The sequence below is a fragment of the Nyctereutes procyonoides genome, unplaced genomic scaffold (assembly GCF_905146905.1).
Source record: "Nyctereutes procyonoides isolate TBG_1078 unplaced genomic scaffold, NYPRO_anot_genome, whole genome shotgun sequence".
NCBI classification, from domain to species: domain Eukaryota; kingdom Metazoa; phylum Chordata; class Mammalia; order Carnivora; family Canidae; genus Nyctereutes; species Nyctereutes procyonoides.
In genome coordinates, this window is record NW_026575044.1 from 13,466,711 (window position 1) to 13,491,956 (window position 25,246).

The 25,246-nt window shown below is 46.0% G+C and overlaps 1 protein-coding gene across 1 annotated transcript in view; it reads left to right on the forward strand.

The window, feature by feature from the left end:
- Positions 1–8,090: 8,090 nt before the first annotated feature.
- The window catches only part of LOC129508874 (Fc receptor-like protein 5), a 74,237-nt gene continuing 57,081 nt past the window's right edge, over positions 8,091–25,246 (forward strand). Inside the window, exons 1-6 of the mRNA XM_055324106.1 lie at positions 8,091–8,142; positions 9,936–9,956; positions 13,269–13,520; positions 14,577–14,834; positions 15,122–15,406; positions 16,235–16,522. Coding sequence (XP_055180081.1) covers positions 8,112–8,142; positions 9,936–9,956; positions 13,269–13,520; positions 14,577–14,834; positions 15,122–15,406; positions 16,235–16,522 — 1,135 coding nt within the window. The 5' untranslated portion in view covers positions 8,091–8,111. The remainder of the gene's footprint in view (positions 8,143–9,935; positions 9,957–13,268; positions 13,521–14,576; positions 14,835–15,121; positions 15,407–16,234; positions 16,523–25,246) is intronic.

A 25,246-nucleotide genomic window follows, 5' to 3' on the forward strand; every position in this document is an offset into this window, starting at 1 on the left:
CCTGATTTGTCAGGACTCTTTTATGTGTTTCTGTTGTTAGCAGAAGAATGGCTTTGGGCTGTCTGCTTTGTGATGGCCTCGCTTGCATGGCTGGGATAATGGAGTCCTCTCCCATAGTCTTTTATCCTCTGCAAGCTAGTCCAGGCTTGGTCACATGGCAGTTATTGTCTGCCAAACATTGAAGGCAGATGCATGCAAAGCCTCTTGAGAAAAACACCCAGAACTTGCACAGCAGTGCTCCTGCCCCTTCTATTGGCCAAAACAAGTCACAAGGCCAGACCATATTCATGACATACAGAAAGAGATTTCCTCTTTATGAGAAGAGCTACAAAGTCACATTATAAAGTTATTCATGCAGAGAAGGGAAGAATTTGTGGTCTTCCCTAAGTCATGAAAAGTTGAATATAGTCTAGACAAATTTAGTAAACAGAATGTAGATATGTCCCTGTAGTGTTCACCACTAACACTGACTCACTAGAAATTTAAGCTCAGGAGAACCTGGGTGGCTCAGTCTTGATTTCAGCTCAGATCATGATCTCAGGATCATGAGATTGAGCCTCATTTCATGTTCCCACTGGATGTGGTCCCTGCTTAGGATTCTCCTCTCCCTCTGCCCCCTACCCCTCATGCTTACTCTCTCTGTCTCTCTCTCTCCCTCAAAAAGAAGGAAAGAAGAAAGAAGGAAGAAGAAAAGAAAGAAAGAAAGAAAAGAAGAAGAAGAAGAAGAAGAAGAAGAAAGAAAGAAAGAAAGAAAGAAAGAAAGAAAGAAAGAAAGAAAGAAGAGAAATTTAAGCTCAAGTTGGCAATGTTTTGCAATAATAGGGAACTTAAATCCCTCATTACATCATTTACTAGAAATCAGTCTGCACTAAAAAGTTATAGAACACATCTTAAACTCAGTAATTAAAACCATGAACTACACATGTACCTAAGATCAAAGAGATCAGCTCATTACCGGAGAGTAAGAGGCAAAGCATGGTGCCCATGCCCTGAGCACCATGAAGTGATAAGAGTCATGAAGCTTAAGAGTCTTGCTTGTCACATGGCATCAAAGGGAATAGAAAGAAAATAACTTGCTCCTGTCATCCGAGGAGCAGTCTGGCCTCGGCTCCCAACCAGAGATTAGATTGAATACATGGCCCTTTCACTGGATGATAAAATCCATTGAAGCACTAACCATTTCTCCGAGAAGTGCTCATTAGGAATTGGCCCGAATTAGGGATTCTAGTCATTGAAATCAGTTTCAAGAAATAAAAGTGTGGATTGAACTGCATAATCCCAAGTCGTGGAACTGAAAAGTGAACATGGAAAATGAATATCTGAAAATAAACCAGCATGGTTAAGTTGGCCTTTCTCAGCGACTATAATCATTGTCGATATCACACCAAACAACAAATATGGCAGTGGGAGGAATGCCAGAACTGTATGTACCCCAGCAGCAGCTCTCCTAAATACAAGAACCCCTGTGCAAACTTTCTACCTCTGATCAGGAGTGCCTGTAAACTCATAAAGCAATAAAATAATAACACTAAAGATTGTGATAAAATTGAATTCCACATTGCATATACACTATGAAATGTCAATTCTGGTACAGATTTCTTTTCTTTTCTTTTTTTTTTTTTTCTGGTACAGATTTCTTGATGCAGAAGAGAAGACATCAGGTTTCCAGCTTCCAATTTAAACATAATGAACAATGAAAGAAAAATTAATAGTTTAATTACATCTACATTCCGACTTGTTTTTTGCAAATTTGAATTTAGAATATAATCTCCAACTTCCTGCATTTATATTATGTGGCACACATATCCAAAAGTTCAGTAAAAATAATTAAACTTTTGTTGCATTCTGGCAGTTGATTTTTCTCACAGTTCACTTTCTTTACTCCACACTGCCTGCCAGCATCCCAAGGCTTTGAATCCACACCCCTTAAAATAGGCTGAATCAGATTAAAACAGATGCCTGGGGTACCAATTGATGAAAAGCATTAAGCCAGAGTTTAAATTTACACTTCTCTAAACCTTTCTCTCTGTTGAGGTTTCTGTGATGTGCAGTTCCAGCTAAAAATGGGTAGTCAAGATGAAATTTGGAAGCCAAAGGCATAGTTTAATATTGTTTACCAGTGGATGGGTGATCTTATTTTGGTACTGTAAGAGAGCAATAATTCCTCTCCCCTTCATGGTCCTTCTTGCTGGACCAAAAGTCCAGTTGACATGAGACAGATTAACAGGAGGAGATCAAATTTAAGTTTGTATGTATGGGAACCCACAGAGACCTGGAAATTCCAAGACTGTTGGGCAAAATGAGGTCTATATGTCATCGAAAACTAAGGAGAAGGGGTCAGAGGCCTGGGACTTCAGAGGGAAGGAATGTAGTTCACAGGGCAGAGAAGAGCAGGTGTTTGGTAATTAGATGCTTGCCCTGCCATAGAGATGGGCCACTCAGATAAAATTCATCTCTGCTAATAACCTTTATTCTGGGAAAGATCCCCAAATTAGATTCTTCTGTGTGGTTAAGGGAGGGGCAAAAGTTTCTCTTGAGCCCACAGGGCCTCAACTGCCTTCATGCTAGAGTTGCTCACCTTGGGGTAGCCGGTCTTCAGCCCCTACAAGTATCTAAATTTTATTTTTTATTTTATTTGTTTATTTATTCATTCATTTAATTTGAGTATAGTTGATACATAATGTTATACTAGTTTTAGGTGTACAACATAGGTATCTACATTTAAAATTTTTTAATATACAGACTTCCAATGAATTGTCAGGTTTGAAAAAAACTGAACTAAAAATTAGTTTAAAACAATTTTTATTTTGCTGATATTTTTTCAAAATGTTTTAGCCAATGGAGGTGAAGTAGTAATTTAAAAAAAAAAAAGTTTTTTTTCTACTGTTGGAGAGGAAAATTCTTACCTACCGTTCAAAACTCTTTTGACTGGTCTAAGAATTAAACTGACATGATACAGATTGACAGGAGAAAATAAAATTTAAAATTTAATTACATCTGTATTCGGGAATCCACATAAACATGAGACTCCAAAGATGTTGGGGAAATGAGGTATTTATGTCATTCTGAACTAAGAACTAAGAGTCTGGGACCAGAGGGAAGGAAAGCAATGCATAGGAAGATGGAAAAAAGTAAATGTTCAGTAAACAAATGTCTGCTGGGCCATACAGCAACAATGGAACACAGTGAGGAATTCTCACAACAGACATTGATAAGTTCTTTCTGTTGGCCACCCCTAGTTCATATTATACTGTAGTTATCTATGGTGAGAGCTCCCTTCCTGGAGCAGATCCTCTGTCCAAATTCTTTTAGGCAGTAAAAGGTGGGAGGTCAAAATATCTTTGAGTCTGTTGGGCCTTAACTGTTTTCAGCTCGAAATAATCTGCACATCAAATTGGCACATCTTGGGGTGACTCATTCTAATCCTCACACTACATATAAGTGAAATCAGTGGAAAGCATTATGCCTCTTCCCCTTCGAATAAGTGTTAAGTGTTGCCTCCCCACCCCCTGCCCACATCTCGCCCAGGACTATGGTACAAATGGAACCCTTCACAGTATACTTCTGGAGGTTTAAAAGTTACAGCTCAATCTAGTAAACTAATAAAATAAACTTTATCCTTCTGCCTTGACAAATAAAGCTTTATTTTGACCTGGTAGTCTAGGTTCAAATGGAAAATTCTTGCATCCTTAGGATTCCCTACAGAACATAGCAGTGTAAGGAAGGTAAGCTTCTGGTCACTGGCCCCAAGCCTGCAGGGTCCTCCTTCTCTCCTCATGGCCGGCTCCATCCCACAGCATAGTACATGTGGACAAGCCCACCTGCAGACACAAGCTTCTTACATATCCTGAAAACAGTGTTGTCTTGGCCATCCCTCAGAAAAAAAATAAGCAAATCAAAATATTGACAATTGATGAATCTAGGTAAAGAACACACTGGTATTTGTTGCATTATTCTTGCAATTTTTCTAAAAGTTAAAAAAAAATTTAACGTAGGAAAAAATTATTGTTTTGTTAATTAAAAAATAAATAAATATCAAAGTAGCAAAGGGGATTTACTTTAACCTGTATGACTTGCAAGTGGCAGAGCAAACCCACAGCCAGGCCTTAGGCTGCAAATCCAGTGTTTGTTCCACATCTTCCAACACATATATGTGGGTTGTCGTGAGTCTGGAATGCAGGGCACTAAAGAGCTATGATTCAGTTCTCACTTGGCCCAGTTTTTGGTTTGTTTATTTTTTTTTTAGGATTTATTTATTTATTTGAGAGAGAGAAAGAGCATGTGCATGCATGTGCATGTTGGGGCGAGGGGCAGAGGGAGAAGGAGAGTCTTAAGCAGACTCTAAGGTGAGCATGGATCCTGATATGGGGCTTGATCTCACAACCCTGAGATCATGACCTGAGCCAAAACCAAGAGTTGGACACTTAACTGACTGAGCCACCCAGATGTCCCTCATTTGGCTCAGTTTTTGAAGAAAAAGATCTGTATGTTCATGAATATGGAGGAGTCTACACTTAGAACCAGCAACCATCTTGGAAAATTTTCTAATACCAAAGAGGATCATCTTTTGCCTTGGAGATTAGAACTATCCCTATCTGTGTGTAAGGAAAGTGAAAGAAGTCTTCCAGATAACACTAGCCTCCACAAAAGTGTAACTGAGTGGACTTGCTACCTTTTCTCTGAGGGTCAAAGTTGATGATTCTAAGGATTTACTCCTCCATCACTAGCAAGTCAGCCTCGGGACAATGATTACAGAAACCATACCTGCTGGTTTGGGAGGAGAGGTTATCAATAACAAGAGTTATAACAAATTTATCTTTTCAGTAATTTTCCACTCATAAAGTATACTCAAGATGACAGATTCCCTGTTCTGTACTTAAAAATGCATAGTTTTCCCCCAGTAATGAGGAACATACCCAGCACCCAGATCTCAGTTTCTAAATGCCATTTTCCTCAGAAAAAGACCAGGGATCCTTGGAGGAGTGGCTGATTCTAGAGCTGGAGCAGGAGATGACAAGACAACCTAGAGTATCTTGTAGTGCCAGAAAGTCCAGAAGTGCTCAGAAAAAGCAAAAGGATGAGGGCAATTCAAAGGGACACAGGAGCTAATCTGAAAGATCCTCCAATGCCAAAACTGAAACATTTTGAGCAATGAAGTAAATAAGGTAGCATCGGATTATCACCCAAAGTACAAAATAAATATACATGAATCTGTGGTGGTATAAACAAATGATTGATTTATTGAATGAATGAATGAATGAATACACACACAAACTAATAAATAAATGAAGGAGAAGAGACAAGTCTTCTTTACAGAGCTGGAACTTAATGGCTTCCTCGTCCCACCTGCCAGAAGGACTGGACCTACTGGCTTATCTCCAAACAACCAACAGTGCAGATGGACAGTATCTTCATGTTGAAAACCTTGTGAACACCATCAAAACCAAGTGATCAAGATGAACACCATCTGTAATACTCATGTTGCCATCATGTATTCCCTGATGGGATGTGACAAGGAGTACACTCAACTTCTATGGCATTCTTTCTGAAAGCCCATAATCTTAGCCTCATGTTTTCATGAGAAAAACACCAGACAAATCCAGATAGAGGACATTACCAGATATTTGACCAATATTCCTCAATATCATCACGGTCACAAAAAACTCAGAAAGACTGAGAAACTGTCACAGACCAGAGGAGCTTAAGGAGATGTAAACAAAGGTAATGTGATATTTTGGATTGGATATTGAAAGAGGAAAGGTATATTACTGGAGAAATTGGTGAAATCTGAATAAAGAGTAGAGCTAATACTAATGTACCAATCCTGGTTTCTTAGTATTGACAAATGCACCACGATAGTGTGAGATGACAATGTTCAGGGAAACTCAAACGGACTGAGGGATATGTGGCCACTTTCTCTACTGTTTTTGCAACTCTTCTGTGAGTCTAAACTTATTCCAAAATTTAAAGTTTATTCTTAAAATGTAGAACTTTAGATGCTTTTTCTAGCATATGAAAAAGATCAGGATTTTCACAGTTCCTCACAGTCACTGAATACAACTTTTACTATCCTCCATTAATATAAAATCTAAATGTCATCCCCGATGAATCAAGCCATTGCCTAGTAAATTGTGGTATATGCAATCATGGCTGATGTTTCGAAATGAAACCTCAGTTTTGGTACTCATAACTGAGGCATTCATCTCAGTGACTCAAACACAGCAATTAAAAATAGCACCTGATTTGTTTAAAATATTTAAGCTTTTAGACAGTGGTTGCAAACATAGCTTGTGTGTTTGGACATCTTATGTCATAAATGTAAAATTTTATTTGCTATTTGAAGTTCACTCATTCAACAAAATTGATGGCAGAAGCAGGAGAACAGAAAATAGGACTTCAACTTCCCCTCAAGCCCTAGTCACTCAGTAATATTCGACTTCTCCACTTATGTAAACTACTCTTGTCGGTGAAAACTATCAATCATGAAGTGTTTTCCAGTTCATGGACCTAGAATAGCAGTAGTGATATTGAATATTCACATTGTTCTGAGCACTGGGCCACGAGCTTCCACATCATTGCATTCATACACATGTTGCTATCAATACCCCCCCCATAAGTGGATATTATTTTTGACCTCCTTTGTATCAGTACTGACACTGAAGCCTGAGGAGGCTAAGTATTTGACCAAGGTCACATGACTGGTAAGAGGCAGAGTCAGGATTTGAATCCAGGTTCATCTCATCTCAGCCCTCCTGAGACAAATGAAGGCAGCTGAGACAGGGCACAGAGGTCAGAGGTCTAGGTGACGAAGGACTGAACACCACTTTGACATCCTTTATGTCCCCACAGTGCTGTGTGTCTATGTGGCTCTTACCACATTTTATAAGTCTTTGAAAGAAATATATATGTATATTTTTCCATCTTCTTATGCTTCTAAGGTCCTGGACGTTGTTTGGAATATAATTAATGTTCAAATACAAGCCCTCATTAGAGAAAGAAGCAGTTTTATTTAGGTGCATAGAAACATATCATTATATTAGAGCAATACAGACCACTAATAATTCATCCTCTGTCTGATGTCTTCCATTCATGGAAAAATCAAGGGTCATTCACTCATGGATATCTTGAGGGTGAGAATGATGGTGATCGTGATCGCCTTCCACCCTTGTCCATGCTCATCACTCAGGCCCAGAATGATGCCTTCTCAACTTGGGTGTCACTTCCACTGAAAAACCTCTCCTACTTCTCCTGGGTTAGATTTCCCTCCTGTTGGACTATCAAAGCACTTTCCTCTCTATATTCAACTCCCCGTTGGTCCTTCTGCCTGCCCCACTAGAATGAAAGCTTACTGAGTCTTGCTTACCACTGTTCTCCTAGCACCTCATCCCCTGCATAACATACGATTATAGAATCCATATGTATTTGTCAAGACATTCCTGTAACAAATTTTAAATTCTAGAGCTCTAAGTTAAAAATTTTATAGTCCATTCTCCAGGAAGAGTGAGATGGAGCTATACTTTATTTTTCAGTCTACCTCCTAATCAAGTCAAAGTGTATAGCTTCCTCTAAGACAAATGAGTCAAGATACTTTCATATGTGCTACATAGTCTATGAGTTGTCTTATGATTCAGATACTCCATCATATGTGGATGGTCAACTGGAAGTGGCCCAGCAGAAGCCTCAGATATCAGAGGAGTGCATCTCTGCATTCAAGGAGAACTTGTCCAGCTCTGGAGTGATTCAGGTACATCCTCGGATTGCATGAATCTACAGGATTGTAATCTTGCCTGGTGTCTGGTAGCAGAGAGAATGTGTTGCATTTTCCTTGGAAGACAGTGGCTGGAAGTTTCTGAAAATATGACAACTAAAGCTCTGGGGAGCTTTTCATATCAAGAAGTTAGAGCAGTACTTAAGGCATTCTGTTAAAAGTGACTTTTGTCATTAGGAGTCTCTCATACTGGGTAACATGCTGGTATTTTAAGAAAGATTCCTCTACTTCCCCCTTTCACTTCATTACTGCAGCCAGCTGTTCTCAGAAGCACCTTGCTGCACTCACACTGGGACTGGCCGTGTGGGAGCTGCTGCTCGTCAGGATCCCGGAGCACGCTCCCATGCTCCTGTGGGCATCCTTGCTGGTCCTTGGTAAGTGGTGGATGGGAAGCCTCTGCTCAAGAAGGAGTCAGAGTCTCCCCATGAGCAAAGCTTCCCCTCTGGGCTGTGGAACAAATGGATTATGCTCCTATTTCAGAGCCACAGAGAATGAACAAAGGGGAAGATATTGACTGAATGAATGGTATGGGGAGGGGGTTGATTTCCAAAAGTGCATTCATCACTTACTTTTAATTGCCTACAAAAGATTCCTCCTCTTCTAGAAATGGGCTTAATTTTCCATGTTAGGGGTCGCCGGGCTGGCTCAGTCGGTAGAGCACTTGACTCTTCGCCTCAGGGCTGTGAGTATGAGCTCCACGTTGGCTGTAGAGATTACTTAAAAATAAAATCTTAAAAAAAAAACTATAATTCGATTCAGTTACCTCCCTAATCACAGATCATCAAGACCCAGGGTAAAAGATGAACTGAGTCCGTGGGAAGGGAACATGTCCTAATTGTGAACTGATGTAGAAATGAGCTTCTGCTGAGAATGTTTATTTCCTTCTCTGTACCCTATGATCATGCTTGTTCTGATAATTGCAAAAAGCATGAGAGAAGAAATAAGTTGATTTCCCTTGGATTATTTCCCCCTGCTTCTGTCCTAGTTTTCAATATTTGTTCAAGTGAGGCACTGATTTCCTAGTAGTACAAGCTAGGGAAATAAAGACCAGTCACTTGTAGTCAGTCGTTTGCACATTAAATTTTTATTAAGCATGTTTGTCTTATTCCCAGCTACATGTCCAGACCCTAACTAAAGGAAGAGTTATTAGTGTGGCTGGCATATCGTGAGAACTTGGTAAAAAGTGAATGAAAGGGGACACTGGGCATAGCACAGTGCTGGGCAGCAGGAGAGCACAGGGTCATGGAAGACACAGTCTCTGCCCCCAAGAGCTGACCATCTGATGAGGAAATCAAGATACAAATGCAAGACCATTTGACTTGAAAACACACAAAAATATTATACAGTGAGTCATAAGATAATGTGTGATTACTATTAACTCTTGTTAATAGGAATTATAATTAATTGTTGAGCCCTGACTATGCCAGACACTTCTAAGAATACTCCATGTATTCATCTATCCAATCTTCTAACAATCAATGAGCTGGAACTGCTACAAGTCTCACTTTCCAGGCAAGGGAGCCAAGGCACAAGAGACAGTCTCTTGCCTTTAGCTCTGTGCAATGGCAGAGTCAGTGTACAAGGCTATCCCCCTGACATTGGAACTGTGCTATTAGCCACTGCCCCATACTGCATGTCTGACTTCCAGTCCCAGTGAGCTGTCATTGCTATGTTCTGAGCCTAGAGTAGAGTCAGGGCACTGCAGCCCAGAGGCATCCATTAGGGCTTCATGGAGGAGGTAGCTTTCATCTGGGTGTCAGGGCTTGGGTGTGATTTGACTGTTCTTGGTACTGAAGGAGACTACTGTTCTAGCCAAAGAGACAGTAAAGCCAAGTCTGAGCAGCAGCCACAGCATGGTCATGTCTAACAAATAGTGACAGTGGCCATTGATGGAAGACTTACTAATTCAACTCATTGAAATAGAACTATGAGCTCACCTTTACAGTCCCCGTGTGACAGATGAGAAAAGGGGAGCTTGAGAGCTTTCCACAGGTAGACAGTGTTGCCCTGCTCAGCTTCAGACCTCTGTGGCTCCTGGTTTCTCTGGGTGGTGGAGCTGGGCTCTCCTCTCCTGCCCTCAGATGCAGTGGGGAGGGTGGTGGGCTCTCTGGGTGGGAGGGCTCGGCCCCATGCCTCGTGCTGACCTTGGCCCTCACCTCTCTTACAGCTCCAGTCAGTGGACAACTTGGTAAGTAGGTCCCCTCTTTCTTTTCTCTTTAATGTTTCTAGATATTCTAGTGACCATCCTCTGTGTGGAATGCTTGTCAGAGGAGGTCTGGTCCCCACATCCTTGTCCTGAGGACTTCAGGCAGGGCAGCATCACTCCATCCTATGACCCTGACCTAGGAGCTGGGGAGTCACACTTTTGGGCCAAACCTGTCTCATGTCCAGTGAACCTGAGGGGCCTGGGATGCATGTCACGGAGGCCAAAGAGGAGTGTGCCCCATCTGATGCGGGAGATCCTGGAGGGAGGCTAGAATTAGGCTGAGACCCCAGAGGGAGTGGAGGGTTGGAGTGCAAATAGCTCTGCTTCTCCACCTTTCCAGCCCAACACAGCACGGTCACATCCTAGGGGAACCGCTCCACCCCAAACTCCTACATGCGTGTGTAGACATTTTTCTGTGAATAGCTCAAGTCACGATGCCTCTGAGCCCCCACCATGCTGGTCAGCAAAAAGGCCAGTCTTTTCTGGGAGCTGTCTCCAGGTGTTCTGGTAATCCCTGAAAATCCCTTCAAGGCCACTGGGTTCATCCTGGGGCTGCTGGCTATCATCAGGCCCCAGCCAGCAGAGCTTCACACTGTCCCCTGCAGCTTGGGGCTGTGGACACAGTCCATCTCCCACAAATCCCTGCCGAACAGGGAAGAGGTTACAACTTGACAAGACTTTGCTAAATGCTCTAGGATGGAGAAATAAATTACAGAAAGTGTCTTAGATCAGGTGCTAGATGTGGTTAAGCTGAGAGCTTTCTAGCTCAGTAGCAGCCTCATGAGGCCCCGACAAGATCTGGGCCTTCTCCCAACACACAGCAAGGGCAGTTCTGGGGGCCAGTGAGGAATCTGGCTGCGCACAACAGCAGAAGGTTTCTCCTGCCCTGGAGGTGAGACCTGCTGCCCAGTCCCCACGTCCTAGCCCAGATGCTTCCCAGGAACACAGACAGCGGAGATTTCTAGTCTCTCCAGGAGAAACACGACTCCCTGCTCACTGGGAAAACAATATTCTGTAGAATCCTCTAAAGAGAAAGAAAAAGTCTGCAGAAACACCTGAAGGTTTGCATTACCAAACAGAACATTGAGCTGCTTCCTCTAAAACTAGTGTTCAGGTTATTCTACAATTTTTGCTCCCAAACACAGAGAGAATATTTCCTTTACATTTGGGTGTAACTGAAAGATTTCAACATTCTTGAGACAAAGGTAGGAATACTTAAAGTCTCAGGCTTAAGAAAGGAACCATTTGTATGTCCTTAAAGGTAGATCGTCCTCCTTATCTGAGGCTAAAGTTACCAAAGAAAAAAACACACCTCAAGGTGATGAAGTTTTAGAATATAGGTGAGGCCTGGAGCCAACGACCAAGAAAGAATTCTTGAGACGTCTTTGGTGCAAAATGGTGGTTTTATTAAAGTCGCGGGCAGGAAGAGCTGCTGCCCCGGGCCTGTGAGGGGTGGCTGATTATATACCCGGGAGTTGGAGGGGTTTGGCGATAGCTTACTCTCTGAGGAATTTTGGAAGCAAGGTTTCCAGGACCTCGAGGGGCTAGCTGTTGTTGGGAAAGGTCACTTATTACCGTCTAATAAACCCTGAATCATGAGACCCTACAGATGGATATCGGTGGGTCAGGTGCTTGGGGAATGATTGCCAACATGTATCTTGGTGGGTAGAGATAAAGGAAATTTCTAAAGGAATTTTTATATGTTAAGGTAGACTTACAGGCTTCTGGGGGTCGGGCTAAGATTGCCTTTTGTCCTCAGCAAAGTATGAACATCGAGGCAGTGGAGTCTGTCGAGGAATGTCCCTTTGCCTATTTCAAGGACTTGTCAATATGCTGTCCCAGGCTCATGCCTTGTCCTCAGCTAGCCCTGTATTCCCCCATAAAAGGGATTCCGCTTAAAATTTTATGGTAAATTCCGTACCCTCATAATTGAGATTTTCATTTTGAAAGATAAAATAATGCAAATAGACATAATCTGTTTTTTTTTTCCTGCTTCACAGAATTTAGATTACACAGGCAATTTGCAGAACAAATTGAATCGAATACTGATTTTTTAAAATGAGGTAGCTGCCACGCTTCAAGCATCCTAAATGCTCAGAGCAGGAAGCTGGGGAGGAGGGAGGCAAATGAAACTTTAAGAGACCCCCCCCTTCACCCTACCCTCAACTCTCCCCTCTGCCTCCACCCCCACCCCCCACCTCCACCTGCTTGTTCTTTTACTGCAGGGGTGAAACCTCCCTGAGCACCTCCACCCCCCCACTCACTCCTGGCTTTAGTCCCCCGACATCTTACAGAGAACCGGATCCTGTGGCTACTAACTATTCCCCACATCCTGAATTCCTGCCTCTCCACCAAAATCCGAGAGGGCAGTTTCCCTGCACAGCTGTGCACCATGTTAGCTCATCAAAATGCCAGTCTTCCAGCGGGCTGCCAGCAGCAACACCCGGGAAGGTGTGCGGGAGGGTGTTTCCAACAGCGAGTAACAGTAACGTCGCAGAGAAGAGAAACGCCTCCTTCTTCTCAAGTTTATCACTGGGGCCCATCAATTAAACAGACAAAAGATAGATTAGCGGGAGCAAGATGTGTATTGGCTTCTTACAAGGGTGTGCAGAGACTGGGAACCAGGGAGGGGGTTAGGACTTGGGGCTGGGATGTCACCTGAGCAGAGCAACAGCCAGGATGTGGTGGGAGAGTGGGGAGGGGTGGGGGTGGTGTGATATTCAAGAAAGATAACCGGCCCTTTGGAGAACAGGTGGTGGCTATGGTAGTTCCGCTAGTTTGTGACAATGTCTGTTGAGGCTCTGGTGATAAGGATCAGTCTTTCATGGCTGCTCCTGAGGAGGCAATTTAGAATCGGGTTCTTTTGGGAGGCTCGGCTGTCAGGCAGGTAGGGTGTTCAGAATAAAAAACACACATAAAACCTATTCTGAAATGCTTTCAGCTCAAAATAACTTCTTAGGCCACGGTGGTGTCTTCTGGATCCCTTCAGTGACCAAGCCCTGGGCAGGAGGGAGTCCAGAGGGACTTACAAGGGCCAGGCCAGCGTCACTGTCTTCCCACAGTGATTGAGGTCCTGCTGGGGTTGTCCCCTTGAGGCCAGCCTGCTCTTACAGATCACAGGGTAGCCACTGCACTCCCAGGAAAGAGGAGCACAGTTGGAGAAGCTGCAGTCCTCCCAGGGGCTTCCTGGGGGGATTCTCCAAAGCCTGGTCCTAGGGTATGATCCACACAGATGACTGCAGTGGGGACCATGGGGGTCTTCATCTCAGACTCTGTCTCTTCTTTCCTCGGCAGCTGCACCCAAACCCGTGATTTCCCTCCATCCTCCATGGACCGTCGTCTTCAGAGGAGAGACAGTGACTCTGACTTGCCATGTATCTCACCTCCGTGCAGCAGAGTACATAACATGGCACCTGTCGTACCTCGGAAAGGATCTACTACATAAAACCCCAGGAAACACCCTCAAGGTCCGTGACTCTGGAAGGTTCAGGTGCCAGACCAAGGACTCGCCCCCAAGTGACTCTGTGATGTTGATCTTTTCTTCAGGTGAGCAGCAAGAGAGTGAATTAGTTAAACTTTAGGAGTGGTTTCATTGCATCCTAGCCCCCTGGAGCTGGTGACCCCTGAGGTCCTTCTTCCTTCTGCTCTAACCCTTGACCTCTGCCACCTTCATGTCCTAGGGCCCTTCATGTCTACAGGAATTTTCCAACTACTGTTGACGTTAGAGTTTCATTATCTAATGTTAATCAGCAGACATCCCTGCACATTTACCATTGGAGGAAGGAGTTCATTTAGGGGATTCAAAACTGAAGCTGTCTTAGCCCCTGCCGGGGCACAGGGGATAAACGACAGAGACAGGAATGCACCGAGCGCCAGGAGGTGCAAAAAGTAGCCTTGGACCAGAGTTCAGAGGAGGGGAGTCTCCACCTCAGGCCCATGTCCTCACCTGTCCTGGTGCCGGTCCTTTCTCTACTCCTGCTTTCTTGCCTCGGGGCACCCACTGTCTTCCTGTCCTGCTGTGCCTGCTTCACAGAGAATGGTTCTGACCACTGCATGGCCCTGCGCTGGGGGAGAGGCAGTCCGTCAGCCACCTCAGAGGGGTCAGAACTGACTGCTCATGCAAATTTGAAGAGCCAGAGGATGTCTGCATGGGACCCCATTCCCTGTCCCTTGCCCCTGGGTGTGCATCCAATGACAAGTCTGCTGCAGAGCAAACCCTGGTACCCGGTGACACTTCCTAGTCTGTTCCCTCTGCAGTGACTCCCATTCGGAGACAGGGGGAGCAGGTTGGTGGCGATCTTAAACCATGTTCAACAATGTTGGGGTGTTGTTACATCCCATGCGCTCTTCGTCTCCGCGTTAGAATCCTCATACGGTGTACCTGTCCTGAATGTCACGTAGGTGTCGAGTTGGTGTGTTTGGGATTTATGATTTACGAATTGCCTCTGAAGCAGGTCATAAGGAGTTGGAAGGAAAGAGTGAGCCTGGGGCAGGAGACTAAATCCTGTGGAAGACAAAAGAAAACCAGTCAAGCGTTGTGAGCCAAGCTGACGGAGGAAGAGGGTGCCATCAGTGACAGGCTCTGTTGTCTGTGTTTTCCAGACTGGCTCATCCTTCAGGCTCCACACACCGTGTTTGAAGGTGACACGCTGGTCCTGAGATGCCAGGTTAAGGGGAGACAGAAACTGATCACTGCGAAATACAGCTGGAATGGGAAAGTTATCTCTGTCTCTAATCAAGGCCAGGATCTTCTGATACCACAAGCAAGTTTGAACAACAGTGGCCACTACCAATGCATTGGATTTCTGGAGAGAGATCATTACGTATATAAGTCAAGTACCAGAATTATTAAAATTCAAGGTAAACCCTTTCATATAGATTTGCTTAGTGATGTCAGGGTAGGGAACTGGGTGTGACAGAGGATCCATAAGTTCATGTCCCAACTCTGGACAGTGGGAGGCGTGGGTCGTCCAGCAGAGACGGCAGGGTTGTCCCACTTGGACCCAGGGGAGGGTAATGGGATGGCGGGGCTGATGGGGCTCTGTCTTACTGGGGGTCTGTCCGAAGCTCTCTAGGAAGGAGAAGCCGAGCCTGCCTGTTCCAGGGCCCTATGTGTTCTGAGAACTCGGTTTACCTCTTCTCTCCAGAACTATTTCCATATCCAAAGCTGCGAGTCACGCCCTCCCAGCCTACGGAAGGCAGCTCTGTAAACCTGAGCTGTCAAACACAGCTGCCTCTCGAGCGGTCGGACACTCTGCTGTACTTCACCTTCTTCAGAGACCGTGGGGTCATGCTGTCAGACTGGAGCAGGTCCCCAGAACTGCAGATCACAACCATCTGGAGAGAAGACTCGGGGTCGTATTGGTGCACGGCTGCTACAGCGATCCCCAGCATCCAAAAACACAGCCCCCCACTGCAGGTTCACGTGCAGGGTGAGTGGGTCCCCAGCATCCGCAAATGCAACCTCCCCAGCAGGTCCACGTGCAGGGTGAGTGGTGGGGAGCTGGCGGAGAGCCGAGGCCGTGACACCCTCCCCGATGGCTCCCTGTGGCTCTGTGCAGTGTTTTGTCATCCTGATGGAGGCAGGCTGGCCCTGAGAAGTCAGGTACTATAATAAAAGAAATGCAGGGCTTGTTTCCACCACTATTTTTCTAAAAACTCAAAATTCCTTTGGAACTCTAGTACCTTGAAATGAGAGAGATCATTCATGAAGTTAGATATGAGAGTTAGGGGAAACAAATAAAAATAAGAAAACAAGGTGCCCTGAGCTGACACATTCTAGATGGCCAGATCGTGGGATAAACCACTAAGGAAATAAGCACGGCGTCTTCCTAATCAATAGCTACAAATAATGGGAGTGCCTGCCATGTGCAAAGCACCAGAGAAGGACACATACATAAAGATAAATATGTAAATATCATCTTGTCTCGTACCAAAGCAGGACTCCTGGAAATGGGTGTGGTCCAGCCCAGCATCCCGGTGGCCACTCTCGCTGCCACCTATCCCTGTGGATAATTCAGACTGCCACTTAGGACATCAGACAAAACTCAAAGGCTTCTTCAGGGGTAGGCAATTTTTCTCTCCCAGGGCCTCATGTGTCAGGATGGAGCTATTATTACATCTGGTGATGTTCCAGTCCATGGGCTACAATGTTAGCACCTGCTGGAGTGTACCTTAGTCGCATAGAAAGTGAGCCGGTCCAACATGCCAGCCCTGCCCTCCCCACACATGCCCTCACCTGCCCTCTCCTGTCCATGCAGGTGTCCCAGTATCCGGAGTGCTCCTGGAGACCCAGCCCCAGGGGGGCCAGGCGCTTGCAGGGGAGCCTCTGGTCCTCGTGTGTTCCGTGGCTGAAGGCACAGGGGACATCGCATTCTCCTGGCACAGAGAGGACACGGGGGAGCATCTGGGGAGGAAGCAGCAGCGTTCCCAGAGAGCAGAGCTGGAGATCCCTGCTGTCGGGGAGAGCCACATGGGGCGCTACTACTGCACGGCCGACAACGGCCACGGCCTCGCCTGCAGCGGAGCCCTGAACATCACTGTCACAGGTGAGATTTAGTCTCCGTTGACCTTATTCATGCTCAGTTTTTTCAGATTAGGGGTGAGCATGGCCAGGACTCCTGGTGATTCTCTTGTTTCTGGCTCCATTTTGCCGCCTTCCCTTGCAAGATGTAGTTTCTTCACACAAATATTAATAGTCAGGCTACAGTGAGGTTCTCCAAAGAGGTGATGCTGGGCAGGAGGCTTTTCACACCCTGGAGATGGTTGTACGCCTCTGTACTCTGATCCATTGTGTGTTGATGTCAAAGAGCAGTGTTAGCCCTTTAGCCACGGGCAGGGTCCTGGGACCAGGTGCACTTGCCTCTCTGGGAGCCGTCACAGCCCACCCCCCCCTCACAGGGCCAGTCACAGGCCCTGTAGGCCTGAGAACCTCAGGGCCCAAACTGCCCACAGGCCAGGAAGCTTACGGGGGCACCGGGAGCCAACACAGAGCCCAGTCACCTTCTGCTGGATCCCATGGCTCTGGCCTATGTCTTTCCCTCCCTCTGTCCTCAGGAAGCCACACAGCCTGGCTCCCAACGCAGCCCTCCTGGCTCTGCCGAGCTTCAGTCCCATCTCTGGCAGGCTCAGCTGCACCCCTGTCATCTGATAATGACATCCTCTTACGAGGGGGGCTGCTGGGAAGCAGGTTGCCGGCTCTCCATTGCAGTGGACTCCTCAGGAGAGTTAACCCTGCTCACTCCCTCCGCTTCTAGTCTCTCTCAACCCCATCAGTACCTAGCTTGCTTCCTGCCACCATTGTCACTCTGTCAAGATCTACTGCCCTCCTTGTTGTTTAAGTCAGTGGTAATTCTTTCCCACACCACTTAACTCCTTGCAAGCTTTGGGCACAACTGGCCCTCCCCTTCCTTCTTGGACCGCATTCCTCCCTGATTTCTCAGACACGGCTCACTCTTGGTCCTCTGCACATTCACCAGACACTCCTTCTAGGCTTCCCTGACTGGGTTCCACCCGAATCTCCAGCTCTGAGTGTGGGGCACATGGCTGTGTGTCCTCAGATCCCCCCATCTGTGCCCACTGTCTGCATCGTGTCATCCTGTCTTGAGATTTTAGATGCACCTTTGACATCTATAAACTGACAACCCCCAACATCGACCTGCAGCCTAGGCCTCTCGTCTGAACTCAACACCCATATATCCAAGTGCTTAAATAAACTGCTCCACAGAAATAGCTGTCATCTCAAACTTAATTCATCCAAAGCCAAAGTCTTGATTTTCACTCCAAATCCATTCCTGCTTGGAGCATCCCCTGGCTAAATGTAAAATCCCACTCTCCTAGTTGCTTAGGCCAAAACTTGGGACATCATTTGTGACTCTTCTTTTTATTTTGTCTTCCACATTGAATCCACCTGCCAGTCCTGCTGGCTCTACCTTCAGGATATAGCCAGGATGGGACCCATTCCCACCATTTCCACTGCCACCCCCTGACCCAAGCCACCTCTGTTCCTTCCCTGGATTACTGCAGTGACAACCTCACTGGCCCTCTGCTTCACCCACTGCTGTCCACAGTCTATTCTCAGCATATCATCAGAAGGAACCTCTAAATCATGTTGCTCTCCTGCACAAAATCTTCCTTTGGCTTCTCATCAACTTCAGAGTAACAGCCATCAACCTCAGTGGCCTGCTCTGGCCTGATTGCCCTCCTCCTTCCCCTAACCTCCTCCACTCTAACCACCATGGCCCCTGTCTCTTCCTCAAGCTTCCGGTCATGCTTCTACCCACCTCAGGGCCTTTGCACTGCTCTTCCATGATATTCTCATGCTCACCCCTTACTTCCCCCAGGAGTTTACTCACCTTTTTAGGGAGACCTTTTCCCAAACCACCTGTTTAACACAGTAGCCCTTCACCATGGCACTTTCTGCAGACCCCCTGGATTCTCCCTCAAAGCACTTACCCCTGGCCACCATGCAAGGTCCTTTTGTCCCTCTCACTTTTCCCATACTTGCCTCTTGAGGGCAGGTTGTTATTTGTGTCCCAGGTGTCTGGACTAGGACTTAGCCCATATTAGGCTTTCAATAAATATCTACTGAATAAGTGATTTTCACACACATCATTTTATTGACCATAGTAACAATCCCAAAAGATAAAGACATTGGTATCTCCATTCTACAGAAAAGGAGTATGAAGCTCAGAAAGGCTTAGCGATTTGCATAAAGTCAGAAATTGTAGACCTGCACACAATCATTCACTCAGAGGGACCGAGGGCATTGCCAAAGTCCTCCGAAGACATAGCACACAGTCAAGTTCCCGCTGCCCACCATGCTACACAGATAGAGAACCGTGCCATCTTTGTGAGCAGTGAGCCCTGACAGGACCGTGACCGGAACAGTCGGGACAGTAGCTGTGGGAAGGGGTGCAACAAGGCGGCCCAGCTGCTATGCTGTTTCCCCCTCAGCTCCCTGGAGGCAAGTCCTGTGACCAAGGGGCCCTCCCCGGCGGGTCTTCCCACCAGCAGATGCCACAGGACTGTCTGCCTCTCAGTCTGGAAATGTCTCAGTGAACTGTAAGAGTGGGTGTGATTCCCCAGCACTGAGGGCCAGAGACCTAGCCTGGTGTCATGTTGATGGCATTTCAAGAGGGAGAAGAGTTTAGCAGAGCTATAAGCTGCTGAGGGGCACCCTCTGAAGACCAGCCAGCCTGGAAACCCAGAGGGGTTCTGGAGGCAGGAGAGCTGCTTCTCCAGGAAGGCTCTTGTCCTGAAAAGGTGTCCTTGGGGAGCCCAAAGGCTGCACTCCCTGAAGAGGGCAGTAAGGAATCTGTGGGAAATGATACCTCAGTGTGAAGGCGTTCATCTTCCCTTTGGAGTCAAGGTCAGTAGAATCAACGCACCTCTGTGGCCAGCTGGCTGCCTCTTGCATGTCATCGGGCTGGCTTGCACGACTTCACAAGGCAGATGTCGTCCTCCGTTAAGGAAACAAATGCTCTCAGAGATTGAGCAGATGTCAGGATTCAGATGACATATGGCAGAGCAGGAATTTCTTATTAAATCTTTTTTATTCTTGGACCTTATGGAAAATCTCTGTGCTCAGAAATAGGAGAATTTCTAGCAGCAGAGAAACTCTGGAGTAGCCTGGAGTACCAGGCTGTCGTAGCTCATGTGTTTTTTTTTTTTTTTATTGGAGTTCTATTTGCCAACATATAGTATAACAAACACCCAGTGCTCATCCCATCAAGTGCCCCTCTCAGTGCCTTTCACCCAGTCACCCCATCCCCCCGCCCACCTCCCCTTCCACCACCCCTTGTTTGTTTCCCAGAGTTAGGTGTCTCTCATATCTTGTCACCCTCACTGATAATTCCCACTCATTTTCTCTCCTTTCCCCTTTATTCCCTTTCACTATTATTTATATTCCCCAAATGAATGAGACCATATAATGTTTGACCTTCTCCGATTGACTTACTTCACTCAGCATAATACCTTCCAGTTCCATCCACGTTGAAGCAAATGGTGGGTATTTGTCATTTCTAATGGCTGAGTAATATTCCATTGTATGCATAAACCACATCTTCTTTATCCATTCATCTTTCGATGGACACCGAGGCTCCTTCCACAGTTTGGCTATGGTAGACATTGCTGCTATGAACATTGGGGTGCAGGTGTCCCGGCGTTTCACTGCATCTGTATCTTTGGGGTAAATCCCCAGCAGTGCAATTGCTGGGACGTAGGGCAGGTCTATTTTTAACTCTTTGAGGAACCTCCACACAGTTTTCCAGAGTGGCTGCACCAGTTCACATTCCCACCAACAGGCAAGAGGGCTCCCCTTTCTCCACATTCTCTCCAACATTTGTTGTTTCCTGTCTTGTTAATTTTCCCCATCCTCACTGGTGTGAGGCGGTATCTCATTGTGATTTTGATTTGTATTTCCCTGATGGCAAGTGATCCAGAAATGGGTCCTCAGCTCTATGGTCAACTAATATTTGACAAAGAAGGAAAGACTATCCACTGGGAAAAGCACAGTCTCTTCAATAAATGGTGCTGGGAAAACTGGACAGCCACGTGCAGAAGAATGAAACCAGGCCATTCTCTTACACCATACACAAAGATAAACTCAAAATGGATGAAAGATCTAAATATGAGACAAGAATCCATCAAAATTCTAGAAAAGAACACAGGCAACACCCTTTTTGAACTTGGCCACAGCAACTTCATGCAAGATACATCCATGAAGGCAAGGAAAACAAAAGCAAAAATGAATTATTGGGACTTCATCAAGGTAAAAAGCCTCTGCACAGCATAGAAACAGTCAACAAAATTAAAAGACAACCTACAGAATGGGAGAAGATATTTGCAAATGACGTATCAGATAAAGGGCTAGTTTCCAAGATCTATAAAGAACTTATTAAACTCAACAGCAAAGAAACAAACGATACAATCATGAAATGGGCAAAAGACATGAACAGAAATTTCACCAAAAAAAGACATATACATGGCCAGCAAGCACATGAGAAAATGCTCATGTGGTTTTAACAGAAATTCATTTCTCATAGCCCTGGAGGCCGGAAGTCTGAGATCAGGGTACCAGTGTGGTCAGGGTCTGAGCAGAGCCCTCTTCCTGGCTTGCAGACAGCCACCTTCCTGGAGCAGATGTGTCCTCACATGGCAAAAAGCAGGGAGAGAGAGAGATGACTCTGGTGTCTTTTCTTATAAGGACACTAATCCCATCATGAGGGCCTACCCCCCAGGCCTCACCTAAACCTGATCACCTCCCAAAGGCACCATTCCCAAAACTGGCACAGTAGGGGTTAGGGCTGCTTCAGCACGTGAGTTTGAGGATAGACACAATTCGATCCATGGAATGGACCAAAGTTGGCTGGGGTGGTGGGGTGGTGTGTGGGAACAGGCCTATCCCCTGTATGGAGGTGCCCCCTGAACTGATCAGAGGGTAGCATGAAGTTCCTGGGGGAATAGGATGCAGAGTGAGGGCCCCAGGGGAGAACTAGTGCTGACGTAGAGACAGCAGGCACCATGAGTCGGGAATGGTTCAAAGCACTTCACACATATTAACTCATTTACTTCACCAACAACAGTGGTACTTTGGTTAGCACCATCCCTGTGTTACAGATGAAGAAACTGAGGCACAAAGGTATTACATTCTTTTCCCTGGCCACACAGTGAGGATATGGAGGAGCTGGAACTTGAACCCAACAATCTAATTATAGAGTCCACACTATTCTCTTTTTTGTCTCCTACTTTCGTTGGGATATAATTGACATAGAACCTTGTATAAATTCAAGGTATACAACTTAATGATTTGCTCTTTATATATTGTGAGGCATGATTACCACAATAGTGTTAGTTAACATCTCTGTCACCTCAGATAATTATCATGTGTGGGTGGTACCATCTGGCCCTGGACTTTCTTTGATGGGAGAGTGTATTACTGAGTCAATCTCCTACTCATCACTGATCTTCATGATTCAGTCCTGATAGGTTGTATGTTTTTAGGGATTTACCCATTTCGTATGTGCATGTGCTTGTGTGGGGAGGACTCTCGGTATCTTTCAGGTGTATGGTACCGTGTTGTTAGCTATAGCCACCATGCTGCGTACCACATCCCCAGAATGTACTCCTCTTATAACCGAAAGTTTGTAACTTTTGACCAACATCCTTCCACTTCCCTCACTCCCCAGAGCCACCACCAGTCGTTCCATTTCTATGACTTTGGTGTTTTCAGATTCTACATCTTAAGGGGGCTCATAAAGCATTTGTCTTTCTGTTTGACTGACTTCACTGAGCACGATGTTCTCAAGTTTCACCCATGGTATTGCAAATGGCGGGCTATCCTTTTCGTGGCCAAGTAATATTCCACCGTATATGTGCATGATGAAGTGTATGTATTTTCTTGATCCATCTGTCTGTTAATGGATGCTTAGGTTTGTTCCCGTGTCTTGGCAGCAGTGAACATGAGGAGGCGAATGTCTCGTCCAGACAGTAATTTCATTTTCTTCAAATGCATCCTCAGAAGTGAGATTGCTAGATCATATAGAAGTTCTGTTTTCAACCCCTTGAGGAATCTAACCCCCAGCCTGTTTCCCACAGTGACTGCACCAGCCGACATTGCCACCAAACAGGGCATGAGGGTTATCTTTCCTCCACCTCTTTATTAACACTTGTTACTTCTTGTCATTTTGATAATGGTCATTCTAACAGGTGTGAGCTGATATCTCGTTGTGGTTTTGCTTTGTATTTCCCAGGTGACTGGTGATGTTGAGCCCCTGATCATGTGCTTATTGACCACTCATATATCTTCTTTGGAAATTTTTGCATCTATGTTCATCAGCAACATTGATCTGTATATTTCTCATGGTGTTCTTATTTGCTTTGGTGCCAGGGTAGGGTGATGCCAGCCTCATAAAATGAATTTGGAAATATTCACTCCTCTTCAAGTCTGTGGAAGACTTTGAAGGGTTTGGAGTTAATTCTTCTTTACATGTTTCGTAGAACCCACTGGTGGTACCATCTGGCCCTGGACTTTCTTTGATGGGAGAGTGTATTACTGAGTCAATCTCCTACTCATCACTGATCTTCATGATTCAGTCCTGATAGGTTGTATGTTTTTAGGGATTTACCCATTTCGTCTTGACTCCCTTACTTATTGGTACATAATTGTACTGAGCCTTTCAGACTCAGAGAAATTTCAACTCCTTCCTCTAGAGTAGCCATGTCTTCTAGGAGTACAGGGTTACCAGGAAGGGGAGAGATTTGCCCTCTGCTCACTGAATCTGGAACCCTGGGTTCCCTGGCTGTGGCTCACTCTGATTCTGCATAGGCAGATGCCCTGGCATGCAATGGGTAAAGATTCACTACAGGACACAGCTGAGCTGCTCTGTCCCTGGATTTCCTTCCACACTCCAATCCTCTGGTTTAGCTTTCATGGTGGGGAGGCTGGGCTGGTGACCTCCACTCTGCAAGTGGAACCACTCATTGGTCAGACATTAGCTTTGTTGATTTTGTCAGGAAGAGAAAGCATAGAGACAGCAATGTCACCAATGGCCAGTGGCTATGTGTACTGAGTACCTGCTTTGTGCCAGGAATCATGGATGCAGAACACCATGCAATAAACGGGAATTATTATCAGTGGTGCTATTGTTGGGAAACATGAGTGTTTTCCTTGTAATCTGTGGCCCTGGCATCTGAAGTCTGAATTCGGGACCAAGGACCTGCATGTGAAGCACCTCCACCCCGACCCTGCTCTTTGCCCCTCCCTTCTGCATTTGCTTTTTCACAAATGTATTTATTTGTTTAGCTGCCTCCTCTCCCTCCACTGTGAACTCTTAGAGGCACGGACGTCACTGTCTTGTTCATTGCTCTGTCCTCAAGGCCTGACATATGGCAGGACTCAGTAAATGTCTGCTGAATGAATGAATGGATCTGCCAAATGAAGTCTCTTGAATGATAAGATAGGAGAACAGACCCAGTAGAAAAATCAGAACCCCTGACAGCTGAGTTTGTTGCTCCCACCACTTTCTCTTCTCCCCTACAGAGCTTCTATGAGGAAGGAGGTGGTGCTTTTTTCTCGTGGTCTCCCAGTATGTTTTTGTCATGGCGAGCAATGTCACTTCTCATGCCCAGTGGGTAGTGTCGGCCCTACATTATGGGCTGACAAATTAGCATCATGTCACATTTCCCCAGGTGGCCTGGGGAAATCCCCAAGAGGTCAGATTACTAGAATATGGGACATACAGAAAAAGAGATGCCCCTCAAATGCTAATTTTTAAACCAATGTCAGTGGGTTGGTGGAGGTTGCTGGCTGTGTTCTTCCCCTCTGCCACGGCCCCCAGACCCTCATCCTGCACCTCTTACCAGAGCACAGAGTCCCATCCTGCCATGTAAGCTCAGGGCTGGGTGGCCCAGAGCAGAAGGCTGCCTCCTGTGTGCATCAGCATCGTCCATTAGATTTCTCCCTCCCCAGGGCTCATGACCCCAGCAGCATTGAGGAAAGGAACCAGGGCCCCATGGCCCTCTCCTGGGGCTCACTCAAGCTCTTCCCTGTCAGGCACTCCGGGGAACAGAAGTGGCCTCATTGCTGCAGGAGCCACTGGGGGGCTGCTCAGCATTCTTCTCCTGGCTGTGGCCCTGTGGATGTACCACCAGCACCAGCGGAAGTCAGGTTTGTGTTCTCTCACCCTCTGCTAGAGGTCATGCCCTGTCCCTGGCAAGCACCTTGGCCATGAGCTCCCCACCACCCTCCCCCTCACCGCCTCCAACACCCACAGACGTATACCATCAGAGGTGTGCCGAATAGATGCTGTGGTTGAGGGTTGCTTGTACTAGCTGGGTTCACTAAGAAAGTAAGTAAAATTTTTCAAATAAAATTTCAAAAACTTAATCCAGTGGTTTCCCTGGGCAGTTTTTTGGCTCATAGACTGGTCAACTACTCCCTGCAGCCCATCCTAAATCCCCCATAAAAGGGCAGTCACTGTAAATCAAAGGCTCTGAGAATAGGAGCTGGTTAATCTCAATCCTTCCTCCCCTGAGACTTCCCCATATCAAAGCCTGAACCCGCCATCCTATGCTCCAAGGGAGGGCTCCCCACAAGCCAGCCTGCCAGCTCCTCCCCTACCTGGGGGAAAGCCTTGCTTCCAGAGGCTTCTTGCCTTGGCCTCGCTCAGGCTAGTTGCAGGTGCAAGACCTAGTGTAGAAGACAGGCACAGAAGCTGTTCCGGTTCTAGAGCAACTACCCATACCCTCCAACTCTTGTCACTTGGTTTAAA